Source organism: Chiloscyllium punctatum, chromosome 26 (assembly GCF_047496795.1).
Source record: "Chiloscyllium punctatum isolate Juve2018m chromosome 26, sChiPun1.3, whole genome shotgun sequence".
In the NCBI taxonomy this organism is placed as follows: Eukaryota; Metazoa; Chordata; class Chondrichthyes; order Orectolobiformes; family Hemiscylliidae; genus Chiloscyllium; species Chiloscyllium punctatum.
Window position 1 is genome coordinate 72,446,327 of NC_092764.1, and position 22,500 is coordinate 72,468,826.

A 22,500-nucleotide genomic window follows, 5' to 3' on the forward strand; every position below is an offset into this window, starting at 1 on the left:
AATACTTGTAAAGTTGCATAGCACCTTTTCCTTTTTAAATAGCAACTTGGTTTAGAAACGCAACAGTCATTTCCCTGGGACCATCCTCTATCGATTCCCTCTCTTTGGTGAATACCGATATAAAGTCTTCATTTAGAAATTCACTCCCCTCTTCTTGCTCCACACACAGATTCACTCTTTTGTTCTCGAGTGGGCCAACCCTTTCCCTGCCTATCCTCTCGCTTTTTATGTCTGTACAAACAAGCCATGGGTTCCCCTTAAGTGGTTTGTTAATGACTTTTCTTGACCGCTTTTAGCTCTTCTAATTTCTTGCTAAAGTTCTTTCCTACTTTCCTTAATGAGCTTCAAGGACTTTGTCAGTTCCTATCTTCCTAAACCTTATGTATGTTCCCCTTTTCGTTTTGACAAAGGTCATAACATCCCTGGTCATCCAAGGTGCATGTAACTTGTCATAGCCATCCTTCATTCTCACATGAACACGCCACTCCTGAACGCTTATCACTGCCATTTGAAATACTCCCACATGTCTGATGAAGATTTATCCTCAAACAGTCACCTCCAATCAACATTCTCCAGTTCCTGTCTAATATTGTTGTGATTCACCTTCTCTCAATTTACTCCAGGACTGCTGTTATCCTATACATGAGCATCTTAAAACTCACAGTATTATGGTCACTATTCCCAAAATGCTCCACCACTGAATCTTCACTCACCTGGTTGAGCTCATTTCCAAAGCCAATTCCAGTAAAAGGCCCTCCCTGGTTGGGCTGTTTACAAGAGTATGTCAAGAAATACTCTTGAATGGTCCTTACAAATTCTGGCCCAACCAAGCCCAGAGAAAGTGAGTCCCGGTCAATGTAAAATCACCCATCACAACAACACTTCTGTTTTCACATCTTCCCAAAATCTGTCACCATATTGTCTCTTCTATCTCCCACTGGCTGTTGAGAGGCCTGTATTATACCCCCAACACTGTGATTTCACCTTTCAAATTCCTGAGTTCTACTCATATTGCCTCACTGCATCAGTCTGCTAATGGATTTGAGCATCTGGTAACTCCCCCGCTCTACCCTCTGAATGAGTTCCTCAGGCTCGTTGATGGTGCTTTTGTTTTGCAATTTCTGACCCCTGCCAACCAGACATCACAGCACTTTCCAAAACAAAGAAAACATTCTGGAGAAACTCATCCGCTCTAGCAGCAATTTTGACCGAGAGAAAGAGAGTTAATGCTTCAAATCTACCGGAAGATACTTCCAGTCCTGCTGAGTTTCTATAGCATGTGGTCATTTTGCTTTGGACTCCCAGCATTCATAATATTTTGCTTTTACCACAGGCCCACCACCCACTTCAGCAGGAATAACAATTTGATTGACATCCGAGGGAATCTGGTGATCTGAAAAAATATTGAAAGGAGTGAAATTCCATAATAGGAAGTTGGAATTCTGCCATAAAGTGGCAATTTCTCACCCCCTCTTAAACTCAACTTTATGAAGGGCATGGGATATTTTGAGTTACTATGCCTGGATAACAACATGTATTCCTACACCTTGCCAATTTTTGCCCCTTCCCTAACCCTTTGTGACACATATGTGGCATTCAAATTTAACTTCCCATGGGTGTTTCTCCACCCACTTTTCCCACCCATTTACCTGGCAAGCCACACTCTCAGTCCCTGTTCCCATTCTCCCAGCCCTCTCCTACTGTCTGCTCTACACTTTCCCACTCTCGACTCCATCTTCTATACCTTGGCCTGACATTGCTCAGCATGCTCCTGGCCATTTACCCTCGCCCCTCCCACATTTTAAAAATTATATATTTTTTTAAAAATCAACTTTTAATTAAAAATGGAAACCTGGTTGAAGGGTCAAGTTAAATGAGTGGGAGGGAAGCCAATGGAAATAAAGAAACTGCAATGGTATCAGCCTTGGGATTGGACAGCTGTTGACCACAGGAGAAAGAGAACACTTAAGTAACAACTCCCACAGGTCAGAGTTCCCAAGAAAATGAGCAAGACTGCAGAAGGACAAACAAGTTGCATATGAGCAGCAAGAATTGAGAGTTGAAACAGCCTTTAGATGATGGTCCCTTCTCTCCTGGACTTGGGAAGGAAGTCAGGAGCTGACGAAACTACTCATCAAATATAATGAGGGGAACTTGCTCACTGATTCTGAGAAAAATCTGAAGTAACCGAGTTGGCAAAGGGATATCAATTCACACAGAGTGCTAGGAGGAGTTTGGCATAGGGTGCAGAAACTATTTCTCAAGGAAAGGTGTGTGGTTCAACAATAGAGTAACTGGGAACTTTCATTCAGGCACAAATCAGCATGAGTTTTGAGGCAGCTTGGTACAAATTAAGGATCATCAGGCAAATCACAATACAACTAACCTACTCAGCCAACACCACCTCCCCCATCCCAACTCAAACAAGATAGCGTTTAATAAATGCTTTGTTTTTCAGCTCAACACGGATACTTGTATAGTCACACACGGCAGTGCAGAGCTTGAGTATTGCTGTAAAAAGGAGATCACTGCCAAAAGTTTATCATCTTGCACTCATCAAGACAGATGCAAGAATACCAAATTTCAAAGGGAATAACAATTTCTGTTTCAGGAGAAACAGAAAAGTGGCATGAGAAAGACTTTTGATACCACGTCTCTTTCCTCAGAATCATGAACAATAGCCTGAATGAAATAAATTGCCAACACTTTACTTCGAATATCATGCATTCTAATTCCCTGAAGTCTAAGAAATTGTTCCCACTTGGAATCAGCTCTGCATATATATCATTTACTCCTAACTCTTGCAAAAGATTTTCAAAATATTTCCTATCTTCCTGTTGTTTATCTCTTCCTTTTAGGTTTTTCCACGAAACACCACTTGGCTGCTGAGTAGGAAGAACTCAAGGAACCAATCATAGAAATGGCTCTGGGTCCTGCCAACCTCTCTGTAGGAAAATGCAGCCCGTCTATTCAGCTCCTCATGTTCAGAAGGTTAGAATCGCAAGCTCTCTTTTTCACCACTTGTATTTCTCTCCCTCTTTTGTCTTGAAAGTGCAATTACATTTGCAATTTGGCAACCTGAAATCTTGCCTGGAAGAGATTCTTTAAACACGAACCTCATTTCTGCATGTCAGTTGGCTCTTTGTTCTTGATGGCATTAAAGCCTCACCAGATTCCTTTCTTACACAACCACCGTGTAGGAAGCCTTGGGTTATGCAAAAAAGATCCCCAATGCTCCTGAAGATGCACTGATATGGAACAGCATCAGCAATGGTGCAAACGCTCTAACTAATCTTCCTTCCCTCGCAGACCAGCTGGACCAACAGCTGCCCTTTCACTTCCCCACTCCCCCTTCCCAGATCCCGAATACTTCTTTCAAGCTGAACAGGGATTTACTTATGCCTCATTTAATTCCGAAGTCTTCATTCGCTGTGCATAATGCGGTCTTCTCTACTTTGGGAAGACGAGATACAGATTTCATAATCACTTTGTAACTGCAACTATGATCCTGAGCTTCAGCTTGCTTACCATTTTAATCCTCTGCCTTACTCCCATTCTGACCTCTCTGGTCTCAGCCTAAAGAAACTCAATGGAAGAAACAGCACTTCATTTGTCAATTGGACAGTTCACAACCCTTCAAGACCAACGTGAACATCAATGTAGTTGTTAACGTCAACAATTGAACACGAGCTCATTATACTTCAGCTGCTGTCCTTATTTAGAATTAAAGAATAAAATAAACCTCAAATCAAAAGCTCGCATCAGTAATGCTTAGCAAGATTTGAGAACATTTGTAGCTCAGGTTGAGGTTCTGGATGGGTTTGCTTGCTGAGCTGGGAGGTTCATTTCCAGACATTTTGTTATGAGGTAACGTCTTCAGTGGGCCTCAGGCAAAGCAGTGTACATAATTCCTGCTTTCTATTTATATGTTTGGGTTGGTGATCATCAGCCTGAACTTTCTATGTGCCTCTTTGTGAATAAATATTTCATAAAAATTATTGTGACTCATTTTGCAAGTAATGATCACCAACCCAAACATATAAATAGAAAGCAAGAATTATGTACACTGCTTCGCCTGAGTCCCACTGAAGATGTTACCTAGTAGGGTGACAAAACGTCTGGAAATGAACCTCCCAGCTCAGCGAGCAAACCTACATTCAGAAAAGCTTATCAGGAAGCCACTGGATTGTTGTGAAATCCTAGCTGGTTCACAAATGCCCTTGAGGGAAAGAAATCTATCATCCTTACCTGCTCTGGTCTACATGTGACTCCAGACCAAGAGCAACGTGGTTTACCCCTAACTGTCCTCTGAAATAGCCAAGCAAACTGCACATTCACATTCAACAAACCAGCTAGTCACCACCTTCTCTCGGGCAGTTTGGATTGGCCATAAATGCTAGCCTTGCCAATGAAATTACGACAAATCTTGTCAACGAACAATAAAACAAAACTTATCTCCTTGGCTCCTCCACTGGTTCCTTGACTTGCTTTCCACCATCACCCCTTTTATCAGTTCATCTCTCTACATTCTACCCTTAGAATGATTTCCTATTGTACTTCCCTTTCCCTTACGTTAAAATTGTTAGTTTTCTCTTCTTATAGTACTGAAAGAAAGCTATTGACCTGAAATTTTAACTCTTCCTCAGCATTAGGCAACATCTTTCAAACATTTTCAGAGGTAATTTCACATTTCCAGCATCTGCAGTATTTCAGTTCAGTGTTACAGCATCGACTTATCTGTATTGGTTGAGATATGCTCAATTAGTACAGGTTGGATTAAGAGGCTCTCTCATCTGTATCTTTCAATGAGAGCGGGCTTATCAGCTGAATCATCAGGCAGGGCAAAAACGAAATGAAAAGAATCAAATTTGCAAAGAAATTAGACTCATTAATAGCCTGACACCTTGTCAGGTTGATACTGCAGTTCTGCTTTGTGGGGGAAGGTCTGAACATTGCATCACATAGCATACTGGCATAAAGGATAAAATTCATTACATATAACTTCCACACATCATAAAACAGAATAATAGAATTGGACTAGGAATTAGATTTGCTCACAATAACCATTATTTATTTAAATTGAGCAGGAAGAAACAAAGCTCAAAAATAGCCAAGATCATCAGCCTGAACTTTCTATGTGCCTCTTTGTGAATAAATATTTCATAAAAATTATTGTGACTCATTTTCCAAGTAGTGAAGATTTGGGTTGTTTTAATTGTAGCTCTCCGAGGGGGTGCCCTTTCCTTTGGTATTGTACAAGCTAACAGGTGCTGACAGCACGGGGACCACTGGGGATGGGCAATGAATACTGTACTCCAGTACAACTGGGGATGGGCAATGAATACTGAACCTGCCACAATGTTCCCAATCCAAGGCTGAATAAAATAAACCCACTTTGATGGATAAATGCCGGTGCCGTGTCTAAATTGGAACAGCCTGGCTAGATGGAAGTTTTGGAGCAAATCTTTGGCATGATAGCGAGGAGGGGATGCAGTCAGGGCCCACTGTCTATTCAGTGTCCTCTGCTATTTCTTGATGTCATGTGGAATGGATCAAATTTGCTGGGCTGGATTCTGAAGGGTGGGATTGTTTTTATTCACTCGCGGGCCTGCATTTGTTGCTAGACCTTAATTGACTTGGAAAAAGTGGTGGTGAGCTGCTTTTTTGACCTGCTGCAGCCCAAATGTTATAGGTAGACCCTCAATACCATCAGGGAGAGACCTCATGACAGTGAAGGAATAGTGATGTATTTCTAAGTCAGGACGGTGAGTGAACTGGAGAGACCTTGCCAGTGGTGGTGTTCCCATGTACCTGTTGCCCTTATCCTTTTGGATGGAAGTGGTCATGAGCTTGAAAGGTGCTGTCTAAGGATCTCTGGCAAATTTCTGCAGTCATCTTGCAGCTAGTATATACTGCTGCTTCTAAGTGTCAGTGGTGTCCCGTGGATGCGGTGCCAATCAGGCGGGCTGCTTTGTCCTGGAATGGTGTCAAGCTTCTCAAGTGTTGGAGCTGCAGCTGTGCAGGCCATCACACTCTTCACTTGGGCCTTATAGATGGTGGACAAGCTGAGGAGAGCCAGGAAGTGAGTTATTCACTGCAGGAGGCGGCAGAGATGGACCAGAAGGGCTTTTGCCCGAAACGTTGATTTCGCTGCTCGTTGGATGCTGCCTGAACTGCTGTGCTCTTCCAGCACCACTAATCCATCTATCCAGTACGGCTGGCTCAAGATGTTGCAAATTCAAACTCTGAACTCTACCATCACTGAGGAAACACATGTTCATGCTGGCTCCTCTGGTTAATTGTCCATCACCAACATCTGGATGAAGCAGGACTGCTGAGATTTGGTCTGATGTATTAGATGTAGGATTGCTTAAATTTCTGTCCAGCATTCTGCTTCCTCAGTTTAGCATACAGGTCATTGTGTATGGTAGCTTCTCGAGGTTGGTGCTCACTTTTAGCCAAGGCGGTGCTACCCTGAGAAAATTTTCTGAACTCCCAGGCTGAGTCTCCTGGATAGATAGTAAGGATAAAGTGACGATGGTTTCCATTGAAATAGTTGCTGCTGCTGGCCTACTACCTTTCAGATTAATTGATCCTCTTTTACATAATGCTAATGCCAAGCAACAGAAAAGAAGATATTCTCATTGTGAAGGCGGAACTTTGTCTTAATACTTTCCTGTGTAATGGCTACCCTTACAAACACAATCGTAGCCAGATGTACCCGCACCCATCAGGTTGACGAGGGCAAGATCGAGTAAATGATTTCTTCTGGTTTCTCTCACCTCCTCCACAACATGCTGTAGCTACGACTTTCAGGACAGTCAGCTGAAATGCTCCCAATCCACTCAGTTCTGGACATTGATGGCCCCTAATCAGAATATATTCTCTGCCCCAGCTTCCTTTAGTGCTTCCTCCAGTGCTGTTCCAAAGAATATAAATTCATCAGCAGAGAGAGGTTGGTAAGTGGTTTCTTTACCTGTGTTGCTTGCTGTAACAAGACTTCATGAAGCTCCTAAGTCAGTGTTCAGGATCACTTCCTTCTGACTCCATACAACTAAGATGGCAACACTGATGAGTCTGCCCTGCCTTTGGGACAGGATATATGTATGGACAGTAACAGAGGAGTTAAGGGCAGAAGCGGAAAAGAATGAATCTGAGAGGATGACACTGTCAAGGTGCTGTTCAGTCAGTCAGTGCAGCAGCTCTCCCACTTTTGGCACGAGTTTCCAGGTATTAGGGAGGAGAACTTTGAATAGTCGATTAGGCTGGGTGTGCCTGTACTAAAGGTTGACGTGGGAGGTGCACATTTGCTTTATTCTGACACTCTCCTGTAGTGACTTGATACAAATGAGTAATGCGTTGAATCATTTCAAAGGGCATTTAGCAGTCAGTCAATCACATTGCTGAGTGTCTGAACTCTCATGTAGGTCAGGACAGATTAGCAAAGTAGATTTCTTTCCCTAAAGAACATTAGTGAACCAGATAGGTTTTGGGAACAATGGAGCTATTTTGTGAGCAGCTCTGCTGATGCAAACTTGCTATTCCATAAGACGTGAATTTAACTTTTCCAGCTACCAAAATGAACTCATATCTCTAGGCAATTAAGTTTCTAGTTTATAAGGTCATTCACAGAACCTTTATTCCAGTGTGCTTAGTGTATTTTCAATAATCAATATGGTCAGCTGATCTGCATAGAAATCGTCATACAATCTCAGAATCCCTATAGTGTGGAAACAGGCCCTTTGGCCCAACAAGTCCACACTGACCCTCTGAAGAGTAACCCACACAGACCCATTTCCCTACCCTACCACTCTACACTTACCCCTGACTAATGCACCTAACCTACACATTTCCGTGTAACACAATGGGAAATTCAGCCTGGCCAATTCACCTAATCTGCACATCTTTGGACTGTGGGAGGAAACCGGAGCATCCGGAGGAAACCCACGCAGACACGGGGAGACCGTACAAACTCCACACAGACAGTCGCCCGAGGCCGGAATCGAACCCGGGATCCTGGCACACAGAGAGAGCAGTGCCAACCACTGAGCTACCGTGCTACCCTTAACTGTACATGGAGCAATGGTATATGCTAACACTCATCACCAGAGTCAGAAGGGTATCATTTCAAGTTCTATTTGAGGTTTGACAAAATCTAGGTCTACACTCTCAGCTGTCCATCAATTAGACATTAAACCGAGGACCCAACTACTCTTTCAGTTGGGGCTCAAGAAAATTGCATGGCAAAAATAAAATCGGGGAGTTTTTCCCTGGTATCCTGGCCAAGAACAGCCAAGCATAGATACTTCAGTGGTTATCATGCTGTTGCCTGTGGGAGCTTGCTGTACATAGGTTGACTACTACATTTCCTTTGACAGTGACTACACTTCAGAGAGTACTCACTAGGCTGGAAAGCATGTCCAGATATGTTGAGATCATAAAAGGTCCAACCTAAGGTACATATTTCTTTTTAATTAACAATCAGATTAAGATCACAACTCCAACAAGAATTAACTAAATAAGCATTTTCCTCAAACATATTAGAACAAATTCTGAAATGTTAAATTTTTAGTTGTGATATATGAAGTAAGCTTAAAGAAAAGCATTTCTCCTATTGGCACCATTAACTGCCTTTGTTCATGGGAATATGCAAGCAACAAAAACAAAGGAGGAAACCAGAGCGAGACATCACATAGCAGTAACAAATGAAATGTTCTTTTCAAACAGGACGATTGCAGGATGCATCTACAGTTACAGCATCTCGTTGGTTTCCATGGTAACCAATTGGGAATGATCCTCTTCCCCACATTAAGACCTATCTACTTGACTCAGCAGGTAAGGAGAACCACACTCCAGCACAAATCTGCAGCCAGCACTCTTATTTGTACTGCGCTGCTTGAACAAATGCAATTGATTACACAGAGACCGAGAATAAGATGAAGCAGAGAGGAGGAGTGTATGACAGATGTCAGCTTGTTAAGGCAAGTGAGAGGTCAGGCTAATTTTAAAAAAAATCATGGGGTGCGGGTGTCTCTGGCGAGGCCAACATTTATTATCAATCCCTAATTACTCTCAAGGTGGTGGTGGCCAGCTGCCTTTGTGATCTTACACGGTCTGAGGGCTGAAAAGCCACCCACGATGCTGTAGGGTGGGTGTTCCAGGGTGGTGACCCAGCCACACTGAAAGAATGAAAATACATTTTCAAGATGGCGGATATACAAGGTTCAATAGGGAAGTGGAAAAAAGACAGTGAAGTGAAGAAAGGAAATCGGAAATAAATCAAACAGGAACCTACCAATATTCTGCAGCCATATAGATCGTGAAAGAGTAAGAAGCAGAGATGTCAGAAAAAACTAATCTGAGTCTGTATGGGGTGGTAACATTGCTAAAATAATCCCAAAAATACAAATAAAAGTCAGTCAAGTGGTGGCATGGATGAGGAGGGATAGAAGAATTGCTATGAGTTATGACATACTTGCATTGAGATTAAGCCTTTAATACAGTAAAACATTGGAGGGCAGTACACAGAGTTAGAGTTGGGCAAATTGCCAGCAAGCCAAAGGACAATAAGACAGATAATAGAAAGCTTGGTCGAGTAAGTAAAATGTATAAGAATGTGGAGGATTTGAACGAGCGGATTTCAGAGATTTGACCTAGATGGTTGATGCTGGCTGGCAATAATGAGAAAAGAGAATGAAAGCAGCACATAAGGCCTGAGTTGGAGGAACATAGATCGAGGAAGGGTTTGGAGTTGGAGTGGTTATGATGAGGGGTGGCTGAAGTGGAGGAATGATTTTAACATGAACACTGATAATCTCAAATCAAGTGTTACTGGACCGGTGTAAATGTTGGTCAGCATTCACAGGAGAACAAGACTTGCTGAGAGTGAATGTACACAGCAGCTCCATTGGATGAGTTAATCTTCATACAGGGCTTAAGAGGAATCTGATCAAAAAAAAAAGCACTGTACAAGTCCAATTTGAAGGAAACAAGAACAAAGATGAAGCTTTTAGCAGCAAACTGACCAAATCAGAAGTGGAGGCAAACACTATTACAAGTCACAATAAGATCATGTATGGAGAAGACATGGGAGTCTGAAGCAATGTCCTCCTAAATTCCACAGCAACCCTAAGTTCCACTTCATGCACAAGTTACTGCAGAGCTGTGGATGAGTTGTAATTTAGGGACTGAAGATAGGAGGCTGGCAGGAGATGCTGTCTTGCAGAGAGCATCTGGAGAATAAAGTACTGGGTTCAGCTCAAATACCCTCATCGTTCTAGACATGTATTGTGTAAGCTTGCCCTTGGAACACTGACTGAGGCAATATACCAATATTAATACCTCCGTGCCTGGATGCGAGCACCTTCAGAAAAGGCAAAAGGGATAATTAGGAATTTCAGGAGAAACAGTCCAGCCACATTTTACTTGCCCAGTGTTGCCCACACTTTCAGATCATACAAGGCACTTTAAAAATTGCTTACAGCCAATAAGTGGGGTGCCTGCCTCACTGGCTTGGTCAACACAGAAGCAGAAAGAGCAAACAGAAATCTCAACTGAAGCGGAACATGCTCAACAAAAACATTCTGATTAGACATCCCCCGGGAAAACAAGTCACTCCAGATAAATGTGACTGTTTAAGTACAGATGCAAACCGTGTCAAGGCAGAATTGATCCCGCGGACTGGAAATTAAAAAGAGCCAAGAGTCAATTCCTGAGGCATTACTTTAATTTTTATACTCTCCAGCAACATCCCGAGCTGTTATGGTCAGAGCGAAAGATGAAGAATAATCATCCGGGAAGTCTGCAGTGATTACAGTCGATTGAGGCTGAAGTATCTTTGGTAACGTAAGCAACCCTGAAGCCAAGTGTAAGCAGAAGGAAAGGGAAGTGAATAGCAGAGCATCAATTTTAAACTTAAAAGAAGTGAAAGGGCAAAAAGAAAGTAGGAGCAAGAGGCAGCCAGTGAATTCAGGACCTTGACTCTTTTCTAGTCAATGAGATTACAGCTGATTGGCATCTAACCTCCATCTGTTCTCTTTAATCATTACTATTTTAACGTAACAAAATCTATCAGTCTTAACACTGAACTTTTCAATAGACCCATTGCCTCACAAGCTTTTTATTGGGGTGGTGGGGGGCACTTTGCACAAAATGAGTGGATCCTGACAACATTCCTCAAGTCAAAATTGATGTTTCCTCGCTCGACAGGAAATAGTTCCTCATCATCCATCCTGTCAGTTCCTTTAATTATCATAAACATTGAAAGAAACATCTTCATCTTAACGAGATCACCCTTTAATTTTCTAGAGACAAGGGAATACAATTGAGTTCTGGCAGTTATCGTATCAGGATTTTGGATGTCAGAGGTCCAGATTCAGATGTGTTTCATCTCATGTCATGGCATACACTGTCTCCAGGCAAGTAAGCATGGAGGTGACTTCCATTGTTGACTCTACTATTAATCAAGTTGACCACAATATGAAGGCTATATTGTTCCAATATTTAGTTGAATAGGGCTTGGCTTGTAGTTGTTACCTCACTGCTGTTTGATGGCAAAGACAGAGTTAAAATTTCAGTCATATACACACTAATTTTTAGTCTAATTTAGTGGCCACACATGATGAACCCACAATCTAACAGCCAGGATGAAGACTTTCCATTCCTAGTCATCACTAGCAGCTTAAAGGGGCAGAAACATTTCATATGTACATGAGTGTAGCTCTTTATATTAAAGACTAGATATTCCACAGACTGAACCCAGAGTTAATTTTATGACTCAAAATCAGGAACTCATCCAGTCTGAGATATGTGAAAGCACAACTCACCTCCATTGCGAGATGGTAAATTCAATGGCTTTGCACTTTTTTAGGGTATTCCTGTCCTATGCTTATACTGAGAACAACCCAGCATGGGGAGGCCATTCAACTCCCTGTAGCTATGCTACCTCTTTGCAAGAGCCATCTAATTATCTCCCCGCACCCACTCCTTCCCCAAAACCTTGAAACTCTATAGATTTTAGCCATGCTTAAAACCTCTCTCTGAACTGGTGCCTGAACAATTGGTCTTGATGGTCTTTCAGCTGCCTAAGACCCAAAGCTCTGGAATCCTCTCACTTAAACTTCCCCACCTTGGTCATCCTCAAAAATACCAGGCTTTTACACATCTGTCTAACAGTGCCTCACATACTCACTGTCAAATATTCACAAAATCACAGTATCTGTACAGTGAGGAACAGGCCATTTGGCCCAACAATTCCACACCGATTCTCCCAAAAGTAACCCATCCAGACCCATTCCTCTATGCTATTATCCTATATTTATCCCTGACCAATGCACCTAACCTACACAACCCTGAACACTATGGGACAATTTACCAGGGCCAATTCACCTGACCTGCACATCTTTGGATTGTGGGAGAAACCAGAGCACCCAGAGGAAACCCACACAGACACTGGGAGAATGTGCAAACTCCATACAGTCACCCGAGGCTGGAATCGAAGCCGGGTCTCTGGAGCTGTGAGGCAGTAGTGCTACCCACTGAGTCACTGTGCCGTCCAGCTCTTGTCCTGACAGCTGTCCCCTGAAGTGTCTTGGATGTTTTATTAAAGGTGCTATATAAATGTAAATTACCGTTAATTGAAAGACTGCAAAGATAAAAAAAAGTCTTGATATTAGAAATGCCTGAAACAGAGTCATACTAACAGTTTAGCATTTCCATTTCTATCTTCTCTTGCTGAGCTGATTCAAAGTGGTTTAGCAGTGTAGATAATGACTAACTTGGTACTTACTGGAAGAGTTCAATGGTGTGGAGGAAATAGGAATATTCAGCTCTGACTGACTATTCTGGGTGCTGTTGCTCTCATACGAATCCTGCCCTTCTGTCTGGCCCGCTGGAGAGGAAGCGATTTCTGCCAGCACCTCCAAGTCTTTCAAGATCACCTGGAATCACAAATGAATGTTACTCTTAAGAGGTCAACAGAGCCAGTGATTTTACTGTGCATTCAGAACATTCCACATTAATTTATTACAATACAGTACATTGCTGTTTGTTTTAAAAAAAACAAAAGTAAACAACAACCATGGGGAAAAAGTTGCTTAACCACATAAATCAGTTTAATTAAAATATGCATTTAGACCACTCCAATGTAATTAGGATAACTGATAAGTCCATCTTGAGAACAGATCCTCATCTGTACAACAGCCTTGGTTAAAATTTCTCATGGAGAAGGCTATAAATCAGTTCTGGAACCAATCCTGCATCTGAGAGACTGCAGTCTTTTCTTTAAACACATCCAGCAGTAATATTGAGATTTGATATTCCTTGATCATGACACACTAATTTCATCAAATTCTTGGAGATCGAGTCAAAGATCATTTAATCAAAAACTCTTCCTGTTTGGTTTCATTATCTCTGCACCTTTAAATAGTCTGCCATACCAGGCAAAGCAACCGAGTATTAAAGCACTCTCAATGACAGCCATATAAAAGAACTGCATGACTATATGACCAACTCAAAAAGGTATTAGTTTTCTGCAATAGTATGGCCATGTTTGACCACCACGTCCTGTGTACTGCTCTCTTCAATTTAGCCAATCAAGCTAAATACTTGTAATTGCTTAACTTTTCCAATTCTGCCTTTGTTCAATAGATTAACGGATGGGAAATAGGGAGAAAAGAAACCAGGCACCACAGACCTATAACCATGACTCAGAATGCATTAAGAGTAAGATTCGAAGAATGGTGATATCGTGTAGAGTGCATTGAGGACACAAACAAGCATCCATTATCTCATAAATGAACCAAAGGGCCCTGATGAAAGCCCTCCTCCATTCACGCTGTCCGCTCTTCATCTCCTGAACACAGCGTCTCAGAGTGGATCACAGTTTGAGTGCACTAAGTGCAAAACATGCTGAGATTAGGAAAGGCTGTGGATAGAACCAGGGCCCTACTTGTTTCTGCTGTCAAATTACAAGTTGTCTTCACCAACTGAACCATTGGCAAAGCTCCCAGGTTTATTTACAGTGGTCTTTGATGACAGACTATAAGTTCCTGAAGTTTAATGTATGTTCCCATCCAACTCAGTCAATTTGTGTCTCATGTCTTCATAACTTCCCTGGATCAGATTTAGCCCATTCACTGGCAATGTAAATACAAAATCCAATCAAATTCTGCTCACTCATCCCTAAAGATTCTTTTACAACAAGATTGCTAATTAACCCTTTATTACATAATACTCTATATAAAATAACATGCTCCCTCAACATACTGCTCAAGAAAACCATCCATAACACACTTGAGAAACTCACCTTCCACAGCTTTAGTGGCTGAATTGGTTTACTTAGTCAACATACTGATAAAAGTCAACCATGATAACAGTATTACCCATTTACTTGCTTCTCCCATCTCTGGAGTAATACTGTGCCCCTTACTTCCAATACTTTAGGGGAGGTGATGGCCTTGTGGTATTATTACTCATCTGTTAATCCAGAGACCTGGCAGTATTCTGGGAAACCTGAATTCGAATCCTATCACAGAAGATGGTGGAATTTGAACTCAACAGATATCTGAAATATCTAATGACCACCGTCAAATCGTTGCAGATTATCAAAAAAAAACCTTTTGATTCACTAATGTCTTTTCAGGGAGGACCTGGCTTATATGTGACTCCAGACCCAGAGCAACGTGGTTGGAAAGTAGGGCTTAAGATTGTTCCCAGTGCAAGTGAGCTTAAGAACAAAAGAATTGATCAAAAGAACACATAGCTGGAGAACAATTGTAGGATGAAGGGTATTCCATTTCTAAGTAATTGGAACTGGTTCCGGGACAGGTGGAACCTGTGTATGATAGGCAGGTTGTACCGTAATTGGGCTGGAATGGATATTTTGCAGGGAGATTCACTATTGCTATTGGAGTGAGTTTAAACTCGCATGTTAGGGTAATAGGAACCTGAAGAACAATCAGGGATAGGCAATATATTGTGGCCTGGCCAGTGACACCCTTATCCTGTGACTGAATATAAGACAAAACCACTATTTAGTGGCCTAGGAGAAACCTCTAACCAATATGTGCTGCCCTTTGCTGTTTATTAGCTCCACCCAAACAGATTCCACACATTACTTTTTTGATCCGAGATCCTTCCTTACTAACTTACTGATCCCATCCCTATTATTAGTATAATGCAGATTCCTTTTCCTTCTTGTCTGTCCTTTCTCAACTGTTCCCACTCCTAGTCACAATGCAGCCGTGTTTGTGTAATGACAAGTAAATCATATCCATCTAATGCTATTTGTGTCTTTACAGTAACAACCCTGCTACAAATCCTGCATACGTTCAAGTTCTTGACTTTTTTTAGACATCACTCTGCGTTCAAAGCATATCCAACTCTTAGTGATGTTTCTCTTGTCTTCTAGTACCCCTAGCATCATTTTAACTTCCTATTATTAATTATATTTCCTTCCAAGTTATGTTACCCCTTCAGGTTCCCATCCCCCACATTTGCAATAGCGAATCTCCTTGCAAGAATATCAGTTTCAATCCGATTAAGGTGCAATCTGTCCACCTTATACAGGTTCCGCCAGTCCTAGAACCAGTTCCAATTGATTAGAAATTTGATGCCCTTCATCCTACAATAGTTCTCCAGCCACGTGTTTATTTGATCAATCTTCTTGTTCTTAAGCTCACTAGCACTGGGAGCAATCTTAAGGCCTGCTTTTTCGTTTCCTTCCTAACTCCCTGAAACCTTCCTTCAGGACTTCATCCCAGTCCCCACCTATGTAGACCGTGACTTCTAGCTGATCTCTCCCTCTCACTTCAGAAAAAAATCCTTGACTCTGGCACTATCGTGGAGTCATGTTTACTGCCACAGAAATGCCTGCCTGATCCGTGACCATGGAATCCCCTATAACTGTCGCTCTTCTTCCTCCTTAACTGTACAGCTGAGATGCCTGTGGGGCCAGGGGCTTAGCTGTGGCTACACTTACCTGAGGAACCATCATCCTCACAAGTTTCCAACATGGAACACTGATTAGCAAGTACAATATACTCAGGGGACTCATGCACTACCTGCCTGATAGTCTCACATTTCCTCTCTGCCTGTACACCTCTATCCACATAGTCCTCTGCCTCATGGATGTACAGTATAACAGTGACTCCAGGTGCTGCTCACATTCTGAAACCTGGAGCTCAAGCTTGTGCAGCCACTAACACTTGGTGCAGATATTTTAGGCTGGGACATGTCCGTGACTTCACACATACTGCAGGACGGACACTTCACTCGACCTGCCACTCTAAAACTGTTATCCTTAGTTTGAGTATGGACTTAACTTTGAAAACCTAACAGGCCATTTCTAAGAAAAAGGAAAATGTCAAGAGACTGAAACACAAACTAAATGCCCAACTTTCACTTTAAAGATTGGATGTAAGGAACAAACACACTCACCAATCGGATGTTTTCACCACACTCATGGTGTCACATCACCGCTGGCCTTAATACAGGTAAGACGCCCTGTCTCATTATGGCAAAGTCTCCTCCATTCTGAGACAGTGTAGTTCACACTTGCTGCAGCCCCCCCCACCCCAGCACAGGTCTTACCCCAACTCTATCTCTTCACTTCATTACATTGATGCTTGCTTGCTGCTCCTCCAAATCACTGTCTATTTCTCTCCCATGTTTACAGCTAACAGTCTCATGGGTGAACCTCTTAGCAGCAAATCCAAGACTGAACCAGCCTGCAGTTCGAACAGCTGCTCCTCAACGATTCTGAGCATTCTGCTCAGGGAGACAAGTTCTGGCCATCCCAAGATTGAAATTTCCTGGCTTTGGGGATTTCAGAAACAACTTTGTCCACTATTTGCCCGATCTATTTTGTGTGAAGTGAAGGCATTGGAGAGTGTACAGAAGAGAGTCACCAAAATGGTTCCATGGATGAGGAACTTCAGTGACGAATGCTGACTGGCAACATTAGGATTGTTTTCCTCAGAGGGAAAAAAAGTGCTGAGAGAAGGTTTGACAAAGGCATCAAAAATAACAGAGGGTTCAGACAACCTAGACAGAGAAACTATTCCCATTCAAGAAGAAATTGCAAATAAAAAGGCATACACTTAAAGTAACTGATTAAAAAGTAAAAGTGACTTGAGGAAAAAAAACCTGAACCACAGAATGGTTAATGTCGGTCATTTTTTGGAAATTAGTGTTAGAGGCAGGTTCAGAAGGGAATTTGACTGTTAGCTGAAAAGGAACAATGTGCAGGGCCACAGGGAGAAGACCAGGAAATAGCACAATGGGTTAAGTGGTGGTCTTCCCTATTACAACAATTTTGTGATTTTGATTTCAGAAGAGTGTTTAGAGTATGTGTCTGGAGTCACCTATAGATCAGTCTGGGTAAGGATAACAGATTTTCTACACTGAAAAATGATAGGGAACCAAATAGGTTGTTAATCATAGTCTGGTAGTTTCAAAGTTGCCATTATTGCTACAAGCGTTTTATTCCAGATTTTACTGAAGAACCAAATTGGTGAGACTTGAACTTTTGTCTCTGGACTGCGAATCTAGGCCTCTGGATCACTAGCCCCAAAGCAATATGACTACGCAACCTAACATTCCCTAACAGTTTACTATTCCAGATGACGTGGGTGATGAGATTACAGAAGCCAAGGGATTTTCAAAGTAAGCCAAGCTGTTACAGAAGCTGCCTCGAGTGCTCTCACCTACGCTGTTTGCATCACGATACCATCACCTACTTAATTAGTCACAATAAAACAAATCATTTTGCCTGTCATTTTTACAGTCAGATATATTTGTTGCAGGCGAAGGAGGTAATGAAACGGCACTTCAACAACTGTTAAACCTCCCAGCAATCTGCACACACTTCATCTATAATTCTCACACATTAACCACTGACACTGAACAGAAGGAGACTTGTTCAGCACCCCTATCCACTTCCACACCCCACCCTTCTGGTCTGAACGACATCTGACTGCATCTTTACCATCAATGGGTTTAGCCCTCAAAGGACCTCTAGTGGTGGTTCTGTTTGTGTCTAATAAAAAGCCATTTCCTTCTATACTGTATTTGAAATAAAAAGCAAAAGCACATCACACTGTAGTCTATTCACAACAATATCAAAGATGCACGCAGTATCTTCTGCATGCACGTTATGGAAGTAAGAGATTTTACAATTTTCAGTAACCTGGCATGATACACCATGGTGGCACGTAGACAAGCGTGCCAGTACTAAACCTGCTCCTAAGTCAGAGTCAAAGAGTGTGGTGCTGGAAAAACACAGCTGGTCAGGCAGCATCTGAGGAGCAGCAGAAGCTCAAGAGCTTGTGCACGAAACGTCAATTCTCCTACTCCTCGGATGCTGCCTGACCAGCTGTGCTTTTCCAGCACTCCACTCTTCGACGCTGATCTCCAGCATCTACAATCCCCACTTTCTCCCTGTTCATAAGTCAACTGTTGTGATGTTTTGAGTCTCTATTTATAGCAGTGCATGCTGCTGGATGAGGCTCCATGGGATGTTCTACACCATTAATTGTTAAAGCAAAAGAAAAAGGGACATGGAAAATCAAACCAATGCATCCAACTGGCACTACCCCTTCATGGTGCAACCTTCATGGACTGTTAATGAAAATAAAAATGCTGGAGATCACAGCAGGTCAGGCAGCATCATGGAGATGGAGCAAACTAACATGGAGTCTCGATGACTCGTCATCTAGTCTCTTCAGCTCTGACAAAGAGTCATCGAGAAACATTAACTTGCTCTCTCTCAATGGATGCTGCCTGACCAGTTGTGATCTCTAGCACTTTTTTTCAGTACAGAATCCAGCATCTGCAGTAATTTGCTCCTGCATATACCATTAACTTGAACCACCCAAAGTCCAACATCTATTGTCCTGCATTCAATTAGTGGATGAATGCAATGATTCCACTAGTCACAGGCAGAATGGAGCTGATGAGGGGTAATAACCCTGTCAAACACATTGCCTGGAAGCCACACTCTCAATGGCCGGGATGGATGTTAGAGATACTTTGATTGCTATAGTTTCTACTGTGTCACAGTTATACAGCACGGAAATCGACCCTTCAGTCCAAATCATCCATGCCAACCAGATATTCTAATCTAATCTAGTCCCATCTACCAGCATTTTGCCCATATCTCTCTACACCCTTTCTATTCATATACCCATTCAGATGTCTTTTGAATGCTTCTACCAGCCTCCACCACTTCCTCTGGCAACTCATCCGTTACACGAACCACCCTCTGCATCGAAAGGTTACCCATCAGGTCCCTTTTAAATCTTTCCCGTCTGACCTTAGACCTATGCCCTCTACGTTTTGGACTCTCCTACCCTGGGGAAAAGACTTTGGCTATTCACCCTATCCTTGCCCCTCATGGTTTGATAAACCTTTATAAGATGACTCTGTTTAGAGACTGTAAATTAAAACCACAGGGCCCTTTCTCAACTCAACTTAATGGCTGACACTGGTGGCAACACAGACTCTAAGCTAAAGCATACAGAATGAGTCCTTGGCTAATTTTGGAAGATATTCTCTATCTAGCTCTGGGCAATCTCAGGCAATTAAGCAAATTTCAGAAGGTTTCCACAATCTATAGCACAAGTCTTTGACAAAAATTGAACAATTTTTCAACCATCCTTCTTAAGGCCAATTGTAAAACAACAGCCTGGCAACTGTTCCAGTGATGGTGACACCATTGAATGTTGAGGGGCAGCAGTTAGATTGTCGCTCATTAGAGATGGTCATTGCTTGGCATGTGTGGCACGAATGTTACTTGCCAGTCGTCAGGCCAAGCCTGGATATTGTCCAGATCTTGCTGCATTTAAACATTGACTGGTTCGGTATCTGAGGAGTCACAAATGGTGAACATCCCCACTTTTGACCTTATGATGAGGAAAGGTCATTGATAAAGTCGTTGAAGATGGTTGGGTCGAGGACAACATCCTAAGGTACTCCTGCAGCTCCTCCTGGAGCTGAGATAACTGACCTCAGCCACAACCATCTTCCTATGTGCCAGGTATGACTCCAATCAGCAGAGAGTTTGCCCTCAGATACCCACTGATTCCCGTTTTTCTACGGCTACTGGATGCCATACTCAGTCAAATACAGCCTTGATGTCAAGGGCTGTCACTCTCATCTCATCGCTGGAAATCAACTCTTCTGTCCATGACTGGACCAAGGCTGTAAAGAGGTCAGGAGTTGAGTGTCCCTGGTACAACCCAAACTGGGCGCCACTGAGCAGGTTATTGCTGAGCAGATGCTGCTTGATAACACTGTGGATGACACCTTCCATCACTTTACTGATGATCGAGAGTAGACTGATGGAGCGGGAATTGGCCAGGTTGGATTTGCCCCAGCGTTTTGCATACAGGATGCACTTGGGCAATTTTACACATTGTTGGTTAGATGCTAGTGTTGTACTGGACTAGAACAGCTTAGCTAGGGGAGCGGCAATTTCTGGAGCACAAGTCTTCATTACTACTGCTGGAACATTGTCTGGACCCATAGTCTATATAGCATCCAGTGCCTCTAACCATTTCTTGATCGCACATAATTCCTACAGTGTGGAAACAGGCCATTTGGCCCAACAAGTCCAAACCGAACCCCTGAAGAGTTTCCCACCCCACCCAGATCCATCCCTCTACCCTATTACTCTACATTTCCCAAGACTAATGCAACTAGCCTACACACCCTTGAACACCAAGGTCAATTTTGCATGGCCATTACACCTGACCTGCACATCTTTGGACTGTGGGAGGAAATCAGAGCACCCAGAGGAAACCCACGCAGACACGGGGAGAACGTGCAAACTCCACACAGTCAGTCACCGAGGCTGGAATCGAACCCGGGTCCATGGAGAGAATTTAATTATATTATGTGATGTGCCTTTAAGGATTGTTCTGTCATGCTTCTTTTGAAGGGAAGTGTTGCAAACTTGGAGATGAGCTGCCTGCTTCAAGCCCAGCTAGCTTTGATTTTTTAAAAATATTGGAACACTAGAAGCAGCACAAAGGAGTGGGGTCGAGCTCCCTCAGAACCAGGGTTTTGAGCTTTAGATTTCTGCAGTTGCTGGAATCTTAAAGCTGGATGTGGAAGCTGTCTGTCCACTCTCTGTTGCAGCTAAAAGCTGGGGTCCTCTTCCTGTTGCTAGAATTGCAGATGGGACAATCTATTTTACTGACTTTTGCCTTTGCCACGCCAAGGGTGTACTTGTGTGTTATGGCATTGCAACAGTCAATCAGCACAGTCAGTTCTGCTATAACCCGATAGTTTTGTTCTCATGCAATCCCATATTTTAAGAAAACTGCGTAATAGCAGCACCATTTAAACTAATGGAGATGGAATCATGTTATAACCAATACACACTTTAAAAGTTCGCACTATAGAAACATTGTCCTCAATTCGTCAATCGTGTTATAGCAAAATCATATTTAAGAAACATGCATTATAGGAGACTGACCTGTAGTTTAGTACTTTGTTAAGTATTTAAACAGAGTCACAGTTAAGCCAATTTTTTTTTTGTCTGAATTTTAACTATAGTGTATGAATAAAGTGTGTTTTGTTTCAAGCCTGATAGTTTATCCAACTGAATTGTATCCGAAACACAATGCCTGGCTCTTGCCTTTAGAATAAGAAAAAGTTAGCATCTGGGCTACCTCTTTGACATATTGTGAGGAAGTTTGATCTGCTCCATAATAATTGGCTGAAGACTGGTATTTGTGATGCGGGGGACTACTGGAGAAGGCACTCTGCGTCCTGTGAAGGTTGCTGCAAATGTACGGATGAGTTGGGCTCTTCCATCACTGAGGATGGAGATATTTGTGGGAGTCACCTCCTCCAGTGAGTTTAATTGTCCACCATCACATTCATTACTGAGGGTGGCAAGGGCATAAAATGTACTGAGTTCCTCTGTGTTGGGGAAACAATTGGAGAAAATTCTGAAGGAGTGAATTAATCTCCACTTGGAGAGGTAAGTATGATCAAGGATAGTCAGAGGGAGGTCAGTCCAAACAAGTTTGATTGAATCTTATCAAGGTGGTGATCAGGTGTGTAGATGAGAGTAGTGCAATTGATGTAGTCGATACAGATTTCAGCAAAGCCTTTGACAAGATCCAACTTGAGAGACTGAAAGAAGGTAGAAGCATCAGGGACCTGGGGTAACTCGGCTGGATAGATCCAAAATTGGATCAGTGACAGGAGACAGAGGGTGATGGCAATAGGCTGTTTGTGACTGGAGCCCAGGTGTCAAATGGCTACCACAACGATCAGTGCTGGGTCCCTTATTCCATGTGATATTCAGAAATGATATAGTTAGAATGTTGGGGGTGGGCAGGGGTGGGGGCATTTTGTGGATGACATCACGATTGGCTGAGTGGTTGACAGCAAGATAGTCAGTCTTAGGTCACAGGTTGGTCAAGTGGGCAGATCAGTGGCAGGTGGCATTTAACCCTGAAAATGGAGAGCGATGCACCTTGGAAGAAG

General features: G+C 42.6%; 1 protein-coding gene across 2 annotated transcripts in view; it reads right to left on the minus strand.

Moving 5' to 3' along the window:
* vac14 (vac14 homolog (S. cerevisiae)) overlaps positions 1-22,500 on the minus strand; it is a 345,026-nt gene that overhangs the window by 188,942 nt on the left and 133,584 nt on the right. For both annotated transcript variants that reach the window (XM_072547648.1, XM_072547649.1), the window contains one exon: positions 12,788-12,938. In XM_072547648.1, the coding sequence (XP_072403749.1) occupies positions 12,788-12,938 (151 nt within the window). The remainder of the gene's footprint in view (positions 1-12,787; positions 12,939-22,500) is intronic.